The sequence below is a fragment of the Peromyscus leucopus genome, chromosome 4, assembly GCF_004664715.2.
Source record: "Peromyscus leucopus breed LL Stock chromosome 4, UCI_PerLeu_2.1, whole genome shotgun sequence".
Classification (NCBI taxonomy): Eukaryota; Metazoa; Chordata; class Mammalia; order Rodentia; family Cricetidae; genus Peromyscus; species Peromyscus leucopus.
In genome coordinates, this window is record NC_051066.1 from 119,009,180 (window position 1) to 119,027,744 (window position 18,565).

The 18,565-nt window shown below is 42.7% G+C and overlaps 1 protein-coding gene across 5 annotated transcripts in view; it reads right to left on the bottom strand.

The window, feature by feature from the left end:
• The window catches only part of Kif16b (kinesin family member 16B), a 282,143-nt gene that overhangs the window by 113,284 nt on the left and 150,294 nt on the right, over nt 1–18,565 (bottom strand). For all 5 annotated transcript variants that reach the window (XM_028884430.2, XM_037205261.1, XM_028884429.2 and 2 more), the window contains exons 16-17: nt 14,446–14,528; nt 12,328–12,416 (exon numbers count right to left, since the gene is read on the bottom strand). In XM_028884430.2, coding sequence (XP_028740263.1) covers nt 12,328–12,416; nt 14,446–14,528 — 172 coding nt within the window. The remainder of the gene's footprint in view (nt 1–12,327; nt 12,417–14,445; nt 14,529–18,565) is intronic.

Consider the following 18,565-nt stretch of genomic DNA (forward strand, 5'->3'; position numbering starts at 1 on the left):
GGAGATGTGTACTTTTGTGTTTCTGATGGGCTGATGGCAGTTTGAGAACTCTGGGCCCAGCCAGCCTGTAGCCACTCCTAGACTTCCTCTGCTATGTCTTTCCAACTGACCAACAACAAACCCATTGTCTCCTCTCTTTTTTGTTTCCTGATATTTTTCTTTATTATACCCCCTGTTGCTTTAATTTAATCAATAGCTACCATCAAATAAAAATTCTGCATATGAATTTAGCTGACAGAATACCAAATTAGGCAAAGATTTAAATTAGAAAATTACAAAGCTATCTAGAATTTAGATGGGGAAAATGAAATAGCTTAAAGTGTCCTTATTTATTAGACACAAGTTAAGTGAGTTATGATATAAACAAAGAATGAATAATTACATTCAGTGGCCTCGGGTAGGGAGGTGGAATCTCACAATGAAATGTAAGTAGAGGAAATAAAAGACAGAACTATATATTCAGAACAGCCTCAATTTTTAAAGCACTCTATATGATACACTGTTGCAGTAACTTATGACCAAGTAAATAAATATACTTTAAAAGATAAGCAAATATTACCAACGAAAACTGATGGTTACATCTTGGTAGAAGAATTACTAAACATCTGTGATTACTTTATTCATTTCTGAGTGTTTTGCTTTTTTGTAATGAGCATCATTTTGTAATGTGAAAAAGACCGAAGCTTTTATAATCTATGATTGTAGCAACTAATTCACCTTTGTTGGGGTCTATCAGCCTCTGGTTCATTTTCACTTATTTCTGACAATGATGACAATTAACTTTAGCAGGTCATGTAAGATGCAGGGGTTGCTGATGTTGACTCAACACTTGATGTCACAGAGCTGAGCAATAGCTATTCAAGGTTAGAAATATGGCCTATAATAAAAGCAGATGGAAAGGCCTCACCAAGGACCAAGTCACACCTACACATTTTCAGCCAGGGATCCTACCTCAAACACCTACTTCAAAGTATGAACACAGTGTTGAGGAAGCCAGCCCTGTTAGTTTACCTTTAAACAGAGATAGAGAATAGATATACAACTGTACCAACAGACACAATTCCCAGTTGTTTAATTTGCTAACAAGGAAAGATGAAACAGACTATGAGTGAATAACTAAGAAGATGAAATGTGGGCTGCAGTTGGATGTCCCTTTTGAGAAAGTGACATTTAAACTAAGACCTTAGAATTAACAGTGGGTTCTGCTTCCCCAAGAGCTGATGGCTATTTGGACAAGAGTTGCAAGAGGCATGTGCAATGACCTGGGAGGGAGACAGATGCATACAACAGGAGTCCGTCATAGAACCAGAATGTACTCTAAACAAATGGTTACTAAGGAGCAGAGCTAATGACACATAAATGAATACAACCTGGTACTTCAACAAAACATCATGCTGCCATGCAGGACTAACTGAAACTCTCCTGCCTCACCTTTGCCTGTAACAGCCATTATCATCTCACTAAAAAATGGCTCATTTACTCAACTGAGCTTCACAGTAGCTCTAGATTGGAAAATACAGGAAACAACCCAGCCCACCAGGCAAGCTACAGTAATACAAGAAAACTTGTTCTTGGAATCAGCAGTTCACCTTCCATCTACTTTGAAGACAGAAAGCTCACAGGTCTATCATTTAAGGTGGATCACAAACAGAATGATATTCAAGGATTTAAAAATGAGCAAAGAACAGCAAAATCAGTAATTAACACCAATCTCAGCTAATGAAGAAGAAACCCACTTCCTTTAGTTTCCTTCATTACAAGTTCCTAAAGACTGTGTATCTAATACGCTATTTAAGACAATCTATAGCCATCGTAAAGTTAGGAAATGACCCATAAAAAGGAAGACAACTAAAACCAAAGTTGGAGAAGAAACCAGCACTGCAGCAGACTTAACTAGAAAAAACAGCAAGGCTCAATAAAATGAACCAACAGAGATAAACACAGTAAATAACCCTCAAGTTCACACAGGCTAACTACCAAATTACCAGCAGCATAAATATTGTCAACAACATGCATAAAGCTCACATGTTCAAGGTCAGCATGAAAAAGAGAAGCAACTTACAAAATAGAAGAAGGTGAAGTGGAAGGGGCAAGAAATGTGTAGCTAGGAGAGCACTGTTCTTCCCAGGGAAGAGGATCTTTCCTAAAACATACAGTCTCATTTGAAGGTGAAGGTCTCAGCAGGAGCATCCCGAATTACAACCAGATTCTATTTCCCTAAGCCCCCGCCCTATTGCTGAAAGGGGAAAGTGAACTCCTCTAAATTCCAACTCATCAGGTGTCCTTAAGTTCTACAAACTGTGCTGGGGACCCCTGACAAACACGTGCTGTGTGTGTCTGGTTCCTGGAAACAGGGTTAGTTTCACCTACAATAAAGCTAAGACTGTTACCCTGCTACTGATGACTTCTCACTTTCCAGTGCAATGCTGGTCATCTTCTCCAGCTAGTGAAAGGGAAGATAAGAAGGGGGTCATCAAGAGGAAATAAATAGGCTTGAAGAAAAGGGGTGAAGAGACAACAGAGCACAGGAGACATGAAAGGGAAAGGGGGACTGTTGTGGGTCAGAAGATACAGGTAGAAAACGGGTCACACGGGGCTCATAGAGGGAACTGAACCTGTAATGAGATGTGTGTGGACAGTCTTCTTGTTGTTCTTGCTTCAATCTGTATTTCCATAGCTTTTAACAGTGTGTTAGAAAGCATCCATTAACAAGAACCAGGAAAAGGATGGAAGATACAAGGGAAAGGAACTACTTTCTTGTTATGTAATAGTTATTAGCTGATAAGAATTCTTTACCACTATCTTGGTGCTTCTTGATGTTTGCACCCAATCTTAAAACTCTTCCTTCAGATTTGAGCTCCTTCTGGATTTATTTTTTAGAACTCCATTCCTACACCCAACCAGAAGACAGCAAGAATGTGGAAACTACCTTCACTCAGCATTCCAGTGCAGGGTGAAACTCAGCAACAGTCATAGACACTTGGGTCCTGGGTAATGACCAGGACACTGAAGGAGGTCATGCATTTCAAGACAGCCATAGTTGCAGGCAGGAACCCCAGCTTCTGCTTCCTGTGACTATGACCTAGAACTGCATCCAGAAAGCTGTACTCACAAGGATATATTTAAGAACTCAAGAAGATTCCTTGAAACTGTTTAGAAGAAAAAGAAACTTCTCACAGTATTAGCAGGTAGGAAATGAAATAATTTATTAATGTACAATCAGATTCTACTCTCTGATCTAGAAATGCCAAGTGTTAAATTTTTCTGCCTTGATGAAGTTACTATGTAGAACACAAGAATTAGCTACAAATCTCTTCAGCCTGATGGCATGTGGTAGCTGGAAACTGGACAAGAAAACATAAAGCAATAGAATATAAGTCCAGTAAGACATAGAATATCTACTGTAGAATATCACATGACTATTAGAAGAGTATAAAAGAGCTATGAAAGGAAAACATTGAATGCCAAAAAAACCCTCCCAAAAAACAAAAAACGTTTACAAATTCGACATGACTCCATCTTGACAAACACAGTAAATATTAGATATCTGAGAAGAAGCACATGACCAGAAAAAGGTAGGGTCCATCACAGCCCAGGAAGCAGGGAGATGGGACATAGTGGTTTGCTGGTTCTGACAGCAGGAGCAAGGGGTGGCTGGTTATACCTTAGCAGCAGTTACAAGGCAAAGAGTCTTCTGTAACTGGGGCTTGGCTAGAAGTCTCAAGCCAAAGCTCCTAGACACATACTTCCACCAGTTAGATCCCACAATATCCCAAATAGGGCTATGGGTAGGAGCGACTCCTCAAACATATGAATCCGTGGGGGCATTTCACACTGAAACCATGATGGAGGAGAGAAAAAGAGACACATTTATAGGGGAGCACCACAGCCTACAGTACATGGCCACAGTAATTTCTTTTATACTTGTCTGTGATTTGAACTTCCTATGATAACTACTTAAAGTTCACCCTCTCTCTTCTATCCCCTTCCCTGATGATGGATAGCTTCAGGCCATTTCAGAGTCAGAGGCCTTCAATGCCACCAAGGTGTGTGATGGCCTTGGGTGAAGCTCCTTAGGTGGTTCACCTAATGCAGCCCTGACCCTGACTTCTGACATTTTTAGATCTAGCTTGGTTAGAAACTGAGTTGATTCTTTTCAGAATTTAATTATTCAAATTTATCCATTTAAATGGACTCACCACTGTGCAGCACTTAGAGGAGGCTAATGTGCCAGCAAAAATTTCTTTTATTTTCAATACTGAAATGAACTTGGAAGGTATCTAATTTTGCTTCAAGCACTTTCAAGAAGCTGTGAACGCTTCCGCCTCCTGCCAAATTAGCTGCCTGTTTGCAGTCTCCAGCGAGGTGGAGGAGGCTGAGCAGTCGGCTTGCTTTCTTCTTAAAGACACTGTGCCAGTGAGAAGGAATGTTTCCCCTGCAGGGAAATTATCTGCTGGCAAAGACCCTGGCTGGGCACCTCTCCAAAGTAGAGCTAACTCCCCAAGGAAGCCACCAGGCTGCTTTGCCCCATCCAAAAATTCTCTGGCATTAAGAATTGATGTGTGTACAAATCAGTTTCCAGAGAGCTTGAGATGCAGGCCAGCAGCCGGTTCCAAAACTAGAGTAGAAACTGTGTCCAACTTGATGTGCCCAGCCTGACAGAGAGGACTGTTCATGGATATAAAGACTTGATGTTAAAAAAACACAAACTCCCAGAGCCCACTAAACTCAGATTATGATTCTATTGTTGCTGTTTGTTTTTAAATATGGGCTAGCTGAAAGATCAAAGGTTGCCCATTGAATAAAAAGGAAAAAAAGAAAAAAGAGAAAGAAGGAATGAACTAACAAACCAGCTTCTTTGAAGACAAGTTGGATCTCACCAGATATGATCATTAGCAAAACAGCCACCATTGTTGGGATAGTTTGGTTCTGTGAGTAGTAATATATATATATATAATAAAACTAACTCTCACTCCCCCACTCTTCTAGATGATACCAAAGAAAATAAGGGATATGTAGATCTGTGATCTTTAAGCAAGCCACCAACCATGAAGGAAGCACTCACTAAGACAGAAGAAGACACACAGGAAATACAGCGCACAGGCATCTGGAGACCACCGAAAGACATGTCCTAGATCCTCTTTGCAGTCCCAGATCTCTAGATTGGCAAAAAGTTACTTCCTATGTGCAGGATTTGAAACTAAGTAAGGCATGGGGAGTTCCTGCCTTCAAGAGGCCCAGGCATTAGATGAATTTGAAAGAGAAGGCATGCATAGAATGTCTGCCCAAGGAAAAAAGGCAAAAATTCAGCTCAAATTGGAAATGGGCAGAAGCCCCTGAGAATGTGATTCCTGGACTAAGCTTAAAAGGAAACTAACCAGAGGAAGCAGATGGAAAGGCTTTACTGAGCTTTCATAGATGGGGGGTACTGGATCACACTGGAGAACAAATCTTGGATGACAGTGATGGGACTTGGAGGTCACTCTGTGGAAGCTGAAGGACCAGGCCTGATGCTAGGAAGAAGGGCTTACCCACAAAGGACTCAAGGAACATAATGCAGAGTGTCCACAGGTCCAGGTGGGGTAGAAGTCTAGAGGCCCCTTCCCCAGAGGAGGCAAAAATCCTACAGAGTAATCCCAGGATAACCCAAAGGTGGTATGTGTAAGACAACACCGTGGTTCTGTAATTCCTGCCAGACTTTACAAGCATCTTCTGCACTTACTAAATCATACTCCAAGGTGACTGAGCCTCTGCCTGTCCTCATCATTCAAGCTCCAGCATAAGGTGGGACAAATGAGAGGCTCTCAAACACCAGGCAGAGGAATGAGTAAACACTCATTTTTCATTCATCGTTTTCATTTCATTCATTCACTTTCATTCATCCCACAAACAAGGCTGAGTGCTTCCTATAGGCCATACAAATGCTGCTGCTGTCAAGTGAGCTTTTCCCACAGCGAGTCTGACTGCTGACGGATGACTCAAAACCACAGCCACTAACAGAAGAAGTTCAAGGCCCAGGGCCCAGTTACTCAAAGTCGTTCTTATTACTCTCAGTGCCTTTGACAACCTGACCCTCCTCCTGTTTGTATTTCAGCTAAATAATATCCAACCAAAGATTTAAGCCTAAAACTGGAAGTCAACATACTTTCCTTTGTTAAAGTCCACAGACAGTTAAACTTCCAGGACCCATAGCTGCCTGCCTCACTTGTCTTTCTAGGCCACCTCTCTTCTAGGTTCCTACCACCACTGTCTCATTCCAAGCCCTCGCCTCCAGCAACCTTACAGCAGCTTCCCAAATGTTATCATTACTCATCCTTCAGAGTGACTCCCAGTGCAAATATAACCTCACTCCTCCTTGGACATAAACACTTTCTGGCCTCAGCACGGCTTGGGTTTTAACGTGTGAAATGAGTTGGCTGTAGTCACTGGGAAAACCACCCATAGAAGAGACATTGTCATCACCTGTTTACAGTACCATGGTGTATGTTGGGGGGGACAGGTATTCCTTTCTCCTTTATTTCTGAACCTTTTTCCCCCAAAATTGGATGGTTTTCAGAAAGCAGAAGGGAACAAGACAGAGTGATGAAAACCACAGTAAGGCAGCTCCTTGGATCCAGTAGGATGGCTATTATTCAAATGCAGAAATCCGCACACATGGGTGAGGGTATGGACTCTGGAAACCTCCCTTACTGGTAAGAATATGAGGATAGCAGAGACACATGGAAAGCAGACTAGCAACTCATGGAAACATTTAGAAGGGTTCAAATCAAAGGCTGGAGCAGACATCTGCAGACTCCTGTCCATTCAGAATTATTCCAACAGCTAACATTAAAAACAACCACTGGCAGATGTCTATTAACAAATGAGTGGACAAACAAAATGGGAGATTGATGTACACAGGAATACTACTCAGCCAGAAAACAGGGAGTTCTGACCAAACAGTAAAACCTAAAGGAATTTCCAAAGTGAAATAAACCAATCACAAATGGAAAAATGATCTGACCCCATGTGTATGACATGTTTAAAGAAGTAAAATTCATGGAAACAAACAAACAACAACAAAAACAGAAGATTAGTTGTGAGCAGGAAGGCATTACTTCAAGAATGCAGTGCTTGTAAGATGAAGAATGTTCTAGAATTTGCCTGCACAGTAACATCAGTGCACTTTTACTGTGCATTTAAAATGGTTATGATGGTAAACATGGTAAGTCTATTTTACCACAGGTAAACATAAAAGTAGTTACCCAACATGAAAAGAAGTTACCAAACATGAGTACATAGAAAATAACTCTTGTTTGTGTACTGGGATACATACTTTAAACATACATTTTAGATGAGTTGTTTTGTTTTGTTTTGAGACGGGAGATTATACAGCCCCAGGCAGCTTTGAACTTACTACATAGCTAAGCCTGAGCCTAAACTCCTGATCCTCATACATCCATCTCCTCAGTGCTGAGACCAAGGGCATACATTACCTACCTAGCTCTGAGGAAGGTTTCTTAAAGGGCTAGTAAGAATTTATAGATGTAATCTTCATATACAACACTATGTTCATACTTTAGGAACCTGAGCTGTACCCCAAATCCCTCCTGGAAAACACAGAAATACAACCCCCAAGAGCAATTCTGTGGGTTTATCAAAGCAAACTGCAAGTGTTAGTGTAGTGCTAGGCTTCCAGGGACCTCACTTGCTCCATCTGGGCCTCACCCTGCTGGCTCCCCTCCTCTCTTCCTCTCAGCATGAGTCCCTCTGCACAGCTCTTTGGAAAGCTCTACTTTTCCTGCAGTGGACAGACCTCCTCAGCAGATGACATCTCCTTCTGCAAAGAGTCAGGGGACAGCAAAGACACAGTTCCCCTGGAAATCAGAGTGGAATCTCTGGTACAAAGTCAGGCAGTGATTCTAAGTCTTTGGAAGGTGGATGATGAGGACTAAGTCTTCAGTTAGCATTCTCTGCCTCTCTCTTCTCCAAGAAAGGCTCTCTCTTCTTACAGGTTGGGAACGTTAGGATCTCCACTACAGAGGAGAAAGTTTACTTAAGACTCCTTGTAATCCTGCTATTCACTCTGTGACAAGAACTATAGTCACTTAATTCAGGGTGTGAGCATTCTATGCCATTGAGAATGAGCTCAACTACATGCAAGGAAATAATAATTCGGTTTCCAAAAAGAAGACAAATGGTTCTCATGAATCAAACTCTCACAGATTCCAAGGTACTGGCTGCAGGTGATATCAGTCCTAATAAAGATTGCTGCAGGAAACTACAGGACCTCTGGTTTTCTATGTCACCCAACACATTAGGGAATGGCTATCCAAAGGGGGTGTGGCATCATAAAGAGAAGCCTTCCTAGGTACATCATGTGACAGCAGTACTTTCCCACCAGATCCTAGAGAAGGGTGCAGACACAGCAGTCTTCTGCTCTGAACTGCATGCTGTCTTGCACTCATTTTACATGCATTGCCATGACAAGCCTGTATTCCCAGGCTCTCCATAGAGAGCTGGAGGTCTGGTACTTAGCAGGCTGCCAGCACACAGCAGATCCTCAGCAATACCTACTGCTTGGAGGGAGCATCACAGCCTGAAGTTTTTGTCTGAGAAATGAGCATGCTCTGAGTCCAAGCTGTGGATTATCTGGAATTAAACAACTCTTTAATGAGGGCCCAGGTACTAAACATATTTCTTTCAATGTTCTTCTAGCTTAAATTATGCTGAGAGTATTTATACCTGCAACATAAAAAAGAGAGAGAGAGAGAGATGGTAAAAACAGCATGGCTATAGCTTTAATTATGCTTCATTTTGCCCACTTGCTAGAGCCAACAATTTCATAATGAGGTGTCTGCCTTCCCATAAGTCAGAGTAGGCAATTTTTCTTCAATTATATTTTAATTCATGGGTAATCACTCTTTGCAGCAGGTAGCAAGTGCAGGGGACTGGGAACCAAGGAGAAGGAAGGTATGATGAAGTATTAAATAATTTTATTTGAATTTGTACCAACAAGTATTACATGAATGTGTCTGAAGCCAGGTGAACAGGATGTATCATGCTCATATCAGAAGCATCCAGAAGCCACCAGCTGTAATTCAGCTGAAAACATATTGTTTCTCCCTTGGGTTTCCTGACTGCCTTTGCTTATTTCCCCATAAGACATTCCCTCCCTTCTATCACCTTTTGTCAGGAATCAGAACATGACCTTGAGATTATTTAAGTAACTGCATTTTCTCTGGGTTGTACCACTTTACAAAGTATGTCTTATCTCAATAATCATAATGCCCATGCCCAGGGAAATTAATAAAAAATTAACCAAAATTAAAAAACCCTAGAGGACTCAGATGTCTTACTAAAATTTCAACCTGAAACTATTTGCTAAGTTATTAATAACCAGGAGATAGGCATGCCACTGTGAAATAAAGTAAGTCAAGACTCTTGAGGTCACAAAGCTTCCAACTTAACAAGACAGATGCTCATGTTGACAGAATTCTTATCACCTGTCCACCTGTAATCATCTTCCTTGTCTGGCCCATTATATGAAAGAGTACAACATCTGTCCCAGAAGTTTACGTCTGAGACCTGGACTCTCCCCTTACCCCATTGATTTCACTTTTCTATATCTCTATGGCTAAAGCCCAGACTCATGCCACCATTATCATTTATATGGTCTAAACAAACAGCTTTCTTCACAATATCCTGATTCTATACTGCAATTCCCATTGTAAGTGCCCTTCAGGTTACTGTCCCAACCAAAGGCTTCTCATGTTTGCCAACACCACTCCCTGCAGTGCCCACCGTGGACCACAGGCTGCCACCGACTGCCCTCACCTCCCTTGCATCCCCCTTCTTTCTGTACTCCACTTACTCTGGTCAATTTTCTAGTTTATGATTTTCAAGCATTTTGGTTCCCTTCTCTTCCCTTGTGTTTTCTGAGTGTCATCTTCACCCCATTCAAGTCTTAGATCTCCTACCCAGGAAGTTCTCCCTGAGCACTCCTGCCAAACACTGCCCCAAAGGCATCACACTTCATTTCACCTTTACCTCTCTGATCTTCCAGTCACCCACAGGCTGATTCTCTCCTCCAGCTGGCATGGATATCGAACATTGCCAATACCAAAGGCCCCTACCCTAGAGTCTGGTTGATAGTAAGTTCTCAGAAGGAGTTTGCTGAAGGGTGGATTGTCTCCACAAAGAATAATAAAATAGTGATGACAGAAATGCAGCAGTGTGTGCTGAACAGGGACATTTCATTTGATGACAGCTGAGACTAGTCCACAGAATGGGTTCATCTGGATGGTGCTTTGCAGGAGCAGGTGGCAGAAAGAACAAGTACCAGCCCCTGGAACAAGCAAAGACACAACTCCCATGGCACAGGTTATTTCAGACATAGCTGAGTCACAGTCACAACCTGAAGGCCCAAAACTTGCAGAGGCATGTACTGAGATGTGCCAAGATACAATGAGATGGATGTGCCAGGTGCCAGGTTGCACTGAGGTGCACTGAGATGTGCCAATATGTACTGGTAGTGGGGATGCTGAGTGACCATAGGGAGTCAATGATGTGACATTTTAGTTGCAGACACGGGAAGTCAAAAGAGTTTTGAGGAATGCCATTTTATCAATACTGGGAAAAAAAACTGAACTTCAAATCAATTAAAATATAGTAACACTTTTAATAAGACTACATATTCTATATTTTATGGACACAATTGAGAGAACTCAATACCATACATATGGGCACAAAGGAAAGAGAGCTAGTGGCCTGAGCAGAGATTACTTTTTTTGTTTTCAAAGCTAACAAACTAAATTTCCAAATGGTAGCAAACTAAAGGGCTCCACCATAAAGAGGATGGGGAAAGGTGTGCCAGATTCCAGGGGTAACCGAGTCTTCAGCTGGGAGTCTATTTGACTAGACAAACAGTACTTAACAGACGGGATCACACTATTGATATCAATGCCTAGGAGCAGCATAATATATTAAATGATGTAAGCCAGGAGTGATTTCTTTTAGCAACCATACAAAGCAGCTGAGAAAACCATTACAAATACTAAGAACTAAAAGTACCTCATGCCTTCAGAAAGACTGCCTAGTCAGTGGCTCTGAGAGGATTTTTGTATTTTAGGGTCTCACTAATATTTGCCTTATTTTAAGACAGAATTATTTAATGAGCATAACTTCCTTATGCATAACATTACACAATATGAAGTTTGAAAGGCTGAGTGGTGAAGATGAAGCTGGACACCATAAAACAAACTGCTTGGGTTGCCAGAAATCTGCAGACCCTGTGTCTCACCAGCTGGCTTTTTTTTTTTTTTTTTTTTACTTTAGCTCGTAACACAGGATCTGGGCTTTAGCCTGCTGGTCTCCAAAAGGAACAAGGCAGAGATGTGATTGAGGGTGCTTCTCAGGACAATGAAGCAACAATTCCTTGGAAGCATCTGCTTTCCGCCACAGAGAATACTGACTGGACCTCAAGGAGCAGTCACAGGCCATGGCAGCAGGCCCCCAACTGGAGTCGGATTAGGAGTGATGAAGTGAGAACAAAGTCCAGGAGTCAGACAGACCTGGACAGCACCACACCTCTAACTCATAAACCACAAAGTAAATGTCAAACAAAGGACAGCTTCAGAAGACATCCCTCCGAGTTTCATTTCACTCCTTCAGCTCATTATTTTATGTGAGATGCTCTTGGTAGGATGCATGAAATAGCAGAACCTCAAAACTGGGGAGTACCCAAAAGTGTTCATCTGGCTCTGTGTTTCCAGACGTTTCCATTATCACTGCCATCTTATTGATGAAGTCACCAAGGACTTGAGCACTTAAGCTAACAACTCAAGGTCACCCAGCTGCTAAGCTCATTTAAAACACTCTCATTTGTGTCTTTAGCCATCCCCTGATGTCAGAAAGTAGTGAAGATAATTCTCTGGGCTATGGAATGCCCTAAGATCAAGGCTGCCTCTGTTATTACAGATAATTTATAAAAACAAGATAAAAGCATTTAAGCCAAAGGGATCATGCACTGGGTAATCAAAGTGCCAACTTAAAATATTAGACAGTTATGAAAATGATAATGAAGCTTGTAACCATCTTTGCTAATGCTTATTATGTTGTTAAGCAAAAAATCAGAGAATATAATCCCATTTGTACTGTGATTATAACTAAGTACAATTATGTATATACAGCACCGGCTGGAAAGAAACTTGGAAGATGACTGCGGTTGATATGCTGAGGAGGTGCCCTTGCCCAAGCTTTATTACCATCAAGTGACTATAACGTAGTTGGCACCATAAATACCATCACAGTACTAATCACAGGGAAGAGACATTGCTGTTCACTCACCCAGGGTTATACAACATGACTGCAGACAGGTTCTCACAGGACTTGGAGAGGTCGGTCATAGACAAGCTGAAGGAGGACAGAAGGCCACTCTAAGAGGAGAGACAGGGCAGACTGGTTACCTTAGTGGGTAAGAGATGGCCAGTGCTCAGCATCCATTGTCTTCCACTAGTGACAGGCAATGAGATGCACACACTCATGTGAATGCTTAATATCTGGCAGATGAGGGATAGTCGGACCTTTATGTATCAGAAACCACTTAAAATTATTTATTTATTTTACATCCTGGCTGCTGTTTCCCCTCCCTCCTCTCCTCCCAGTTCCTCACCCCCCAATTCCCTCTATTCCTACCCACCAATCCACTCCTCCTCATTTCTGTTCAGAAAAGGGCAGGTCTCCCACGAACATCAACGAAACACAGCATATCAAGGTGCAGTAAGACTAAGCACCTCCCCATGTATTAAGACTGGGTAAGGGGACCCAGTATGTGGAGTAGGGTCCCAGAAGCCAGTAAGGAGTTGGAGACAGTCCCTGTTCCCACTGTTAGGTTCCCACAAGAGGACCAAACTACACAACTGTCACATATATGCAAAGTGCCTAGGTCAGTCCCATGCAGGCTCCCTGGTTGTTAGTCTCTGTGAGCTCCTATGAGCCCAGGTTAGGTGATTCTGTGAGGTTTTTTGTGATGTCCTTGACCCCTCTGGCTCCTACAATCCTTTCTCCTTCTCTTCTGCAAAATTCCCTGAACTCCACCTGATGTTTGGCTGTGGATCTGCATCTGTTTCCCCCAGATGGTGGATGAAGCCTCTCTGATGACAATTGGGCAGTCACCAATTTGGTCACAGGAGATGGCCAGTTCAGGCTGCATATCCACTATTGCTAGGAGTCTTAGCTGCAGTCATCCTGGTAGGTTCCTGGGAGATTCTCTTGTGCCAGGTTTTTACCTGACCCCGAAATGAGCCCCTTTATTCACCAGGCATTCCATAGCTAAGAAAGCCTCCTAGCTACACTGCATTGAAGTTTGGGTAGAGGTTAGAAATTTTATCTCTGCTGCTTTCAACATTCACATTTACTGAGTGATAGAGATAAAGGGATAGGTGAGGAGAGGTCTAAAAGGTTAAGAACTGGTCGATTTGCTTCCAAGAAAAGCTGTTGGCAGACAGGTTTTCCCTATCTCTCTTTCTGGAACCATGTCTAAAAGGGACTGTCTAGAGTGTCCCTGGGCTGGAACGGGCAAGAAGGTTTACTGGCTGGATCATCAGTCCTGGATTAGTCTGAGGGGTGTAGTTTTGTTCTCATTTGCCATCAATGGTCCTGGCAGCCTTGGGAAGCCCTTATATAGGAAGAAGTGGCATGAGATACTCTGTCACTTGGTAGTTAGAATAAAGGCTTCAGGCTTGCAGGTCAGGACTGAGATCCTGGTTGCCCATCTCCTGCCCTTACAGCCTGTTACGGGCAGTCTGTCTTACTCTAATTTCCCACCCAGTTACTTGTGAACTGGGGTGGTAACAGCTGCTGTACAGATATCATGGCAGAGTCTCTGCATACATTGAGCACAGTTCCCAGCACATGAAAATGCAAGCTGTAGTTTTTACTGTCTTCAGCAATCTAAGGAAAGGCCATGGTGCAGATTTCTTTCCTTCTCATTCAATGGTCCTTTCTTTCTGTGGGCCTCAGCCTTCTTCCATCATTATAAGACCTCTGAATGGCCCCATTTAACCAAGCCCATCTCTCTCAATGGTCCTAAACTCACCCCACTCTGTCTCCTACCCAAGTGAAAAACACAATTTACTATGGCAGACTTGTGGTAAGAATGATTCAGTGTTATGTTATTTAGACAGATTCTAGAAGATTCAAGTCACTACTCACTCAATGTCACACAAAGCCTGGCTCTTCTGGGGATGCATAGACTAGCAAGAAGGGTCTAAAAGGAACAGCTTTTTCTTGTGAGCTCTGGACTCTAGTTGCTGGTTTTCCTACTCCATCATCTGTCAGTAAACAAACTGCCTGGAGCCACCTTGTTATAGAGCTTCCCTCCCCTAGGCTTTAGTCCCAGGAAGTAAAATGGTAGGACCTAGGAGACTCCCCCACCCCAGATGGGGTCAGCCCCCACGTTTTCACCTTCCTCTTCTCCCTGAGCTTGGCAGCTTCCTTTGGATGGTTAAAGCGGAACATGTTGGTTCTTCCCAAGAGTATCACAGCACCTGGAATACATAAGAACGACAGCAATGTGATGTCAGTGGGAGGCAGTGTGGTGAGGTGGCAACAGCAGAGCATGGACTTCTCCTTCCACTGTGTTAGAACACAACAAGGGATGCTTCAGTCTCAAAGGCCCACCTATGGAAGCTAATTTTAAACCAGCATGTCCCTTTGTTTTTACAGCTGGGTGTCACAATATTCAAAACAACCTAGGCAGAAGTGATGAATCTAAGCATTATAACCTATTATGAGATTTTAAACTTAATATGTAGATAATTAGACTTGTGATTATTTGGAAGAAAAAAACCCCTCCAGGTCTCTAAAGAGATGTATCATCAAGCAAACATGTGATTTCAAATGTAGGAAATGTTTATTAATGCTTACAAAAGCAGACACTCAAAGACAAGCAGTTTCAAAAGAAACAGTGGAACTGGCAGAGAACAAGTTCCTACTGCTAAAACCTGCTAACACCTGATGTGGAAGAAGCTGCATGCATACACACACACACACACACACACACACACACACACACACACACATCTATTCTCAAGGGAGTATGCTGCTTCCTATTCCAAACCCTGTTAAAATTTAGATGTCTGCATTAGATATGCTGGACTACAATCTTCATTCAGTACCAAATGCCCAGTGAACAAGAGAAGTCAAGGCCAATGTCCAAGAATGACCAAGGAGGAAGGGTCAGCAAAAATAAGGAAATAGTTTCTGAAGTCAGACTTGTCCAGATCCAGTGCATTGGCCGTAGAAGGCAGTGAGCTCCCTGGCCTTAAGGGCACTTAAAGACAAGCTGTCTTAAATACACACTTACTATCCTGAACTCTCTTCCTTGCCAGAGCGTCTTTGCTTATGATAGAGCTTTTCCTTATGATAAAGCACAGCATTCAGTCTTAGCCCTGAGAAAGACAAAACTTATGCTCTGGAGTCAGTCATCAAGAGCAGTGACTGTGAATCAAAGTACCGAGTGGAGACTGGAGTAACTAGAAGCAAACTTCTGCACCAAAGACCAGGACGGGTCTCACTGGATAGTCAGAAGACACCAAGAAGTAGAGCCATGGAGTACCATAGGGAAAGCTTGAGCCACAGATGGGAGACTACCTAGCTATATGTTCAGGACATAAAGGATGTTTTTAAACAGCAGCAAAACCAGGCACATACTGTGTGGACCTGGAGAGCTGAGAAAAAGATGGACCAGAGTTCCTAATCAAGTGGACAGTGATAAAAGCCAACCCATAAATTTTATGTTTCCCTCAGAAAATTTCAAAAACAAAAATACTAATTGTCAATAGTTAAAAACTTAAAAGATTTCACACAAAACTCAGGGGTATTTGTGGTGGTTTGAAGGAAAACGGCCGAAAAAGGAGTGGCACTATTGGGAGATACGGCTTGGCTGGAGTAGGTATGGCCTTGTTGGAGAAGTGTGTCACTATGGAGGTGGGCTTTGAGGTCTCATATGTGCTCAAGCTATGCCCAGTGTCACAGACCACTTCCTGCTGCCTGTGAGTCAAGATGTAAGAACTCCAGCTCTTTCTCCAGCATCATATCTGCCTCTATGCTGCCTTGCTCCCTGCCATGACAGTAATGGACTAAACCTCTGAACTGTATGCTAGCCACCACAATGAAATGTTTTTTTTATAAGAGTGGCTGTGGTCATGGTGTCTCTTCACAGCAATAGAAACCCTAACTAAGACAGTATCTATTATCGCTTGAAACCTCAGGAGATATAGTACGTTGAGAGAACAGTATCAACAGATCCATAATCCCCCTTGGTGCAAGCCCTGGAGCTGGTGATGGCTAGTGTACCCTCTAGCCTAGCACAAACAACTGCCTTTTGCTTGGGTGTGGTCTTTGCCTGGAGTCATGTACTCTGGAGCTTTAGAAGGCACCCCCTACCCACCTCTGCTGCCACCTAGTCAGTATATTGTCTTAGATGTCTCAGAGGAGTTCTAATCTATACAGTTAACTACTGACTGGCTCAGACACAAGGCACAGGGAGAAACTGAAGGGCTCCGTTCAGTGGAAGTCATTGTTTCACAGAAAATGGAGCCAACATGAAGAGAAGACAGTTTTGGGAGACTCACGAAAGCAGTAGATCTTGCCTCACTAACAACCTGCTTATCATCCTCATAGGAATTCACACTTGTGTCTCTGCCACTCCGGAAAGGCAACATCACTATAATGAAGAAAGGTGTTTTCTGCTCTTCCACTGCTAAGACTCAGAGTTGTCTCCTCTAGAAAGTCACAATCTAAGCAGTCATGTCAAGGATATAGGTGCATTTAATACTCTTCAGTTACATTAGAGATTAATAAGGCGATCAAATTCCAGGTGTTAATTACACCTAATCCAACTCTTTTTTCCTTCTGTTAATCAAATGCCTAGCTAAGCAAGATGAAAATTGCTAAAATATGTTAATGGAAAAATAGAGTAGTATCTCAGAGACATTATTTCAACTCACATAAAGTCACTGAAAATAGTCCAGCAATCTGTGTTATTTGCATGAAATACACAGTTAAAAGCCCTTTAAGGAGTTATGAAAGAAAGCAAAACTACTCACGACAATTCATTACTTCCATTTTGATGTGTGTCAATTAAGTGCCTGGCATGTACCATGGGCCCCATTAACAACTGTCTCCTTTTCTTCCTTCTACTGTTCATTTTCACTCAAGAAACACCAAATCAAAAAATATGTACCATGTTTATGTGATACAGCTGTGAATTTGTGTAGCCAACGAATACTTAGTGACCACTTACCGCATACTAGTCCTCATGATAAACACTGAAGATACAGAGTTGGAGAGAGCTAATACATGCCTTGTCTTTACAGAGCATCAATAGTAAACAGGAGAGGGTTACACGAGTGAAAAGTTTCCAACAAAGGAAAAACACCAGGTTGCAGGACGGAAAGAAGGGGCGGAGGAAGGAGTCCTTGAGGGGAGGGCTGGTTAGGACAAACTGATGGTCTGAGGCTATAGTTCATTGGTAGAAGGCTTGGCTAGCAGGCACCGGGCCCTAGGTTTGTTCCCCCAGTATCAAAATTATAATCAATTAATAGAAAGTACTGAAGATGAGCTTGGGAGAAGCAAGTACGAGGTTCTACAACAGGCCTTAGGTCTCAAACCCAGGACAAGGGGCTAAGTGAGGTGCCTATTTAACATATCAAGGCAGACCTGGCCCACAGGTTCTCCTAGTAGCACTCAGCCCTTACCTGTTCCAGGGTATGGTTGACATATCCTGCCCCCTACGCTGAACCCACCAGCCAGAGGCTACGCTGCCCTTCCCCCAGCAGCTCTTCCCTATATAGTCCAGTCATTTTGGCAACACTGGCCCTTTTTACCCTTTACCCTCCTGACCTCTTGGTCTCCCCTTCCTCCTCCTGCCTTTTTTCACATGGCTTGGCTCACAGTCATGTTCACTCTGGACTCTCCCAGTTGCCTCAGCCTCTAGCTATATTCTCCCTCATATCTATAATAAACCTTTTCTCCACCATACATGCCAGGAGCAGTCATGTCCTCCCTTTTTATTTCTTTTGTCATTCAGCAGAAAAAGAGAGCAGATGGCTAGAGACTGGCACACAGGCATGTGGATGTGGCAGAGGGAAGAAGGGCTATCACCATACAGAGCTCCAGAGACGAGGGAAAGGACACATGATACAGTGGGAAAGCCATCTGGCTTATGCAACTTATCACAGCAATACCCAGTCCCTGGTACCTATTTCTGCCCTAGTTAGGATTTCTCCTGCTGTGAAGAGGCATCATGACTATGCTAACTTTTACAAAGTAAAACACTTCATTAGAGCTGGCTTACAGTTCAGAGATTTAGTTCATTCATGGTGGGAAGCGAGTTGGCCTGCAGGCAGGCATGGTGCTGGAGAAGGAGCCAAGAATTCTTCATCTGGATCAGTAGGCAGTAGGAAGAAAGTTCCACTGGGTCTGACTTGAGCATCTGAAACCTCAAACCCAGTGACACACTATTTTCAATAAGGCCATACCTACTTTAACAAGGCCATACCTCCTAATAGTGCCACTGACT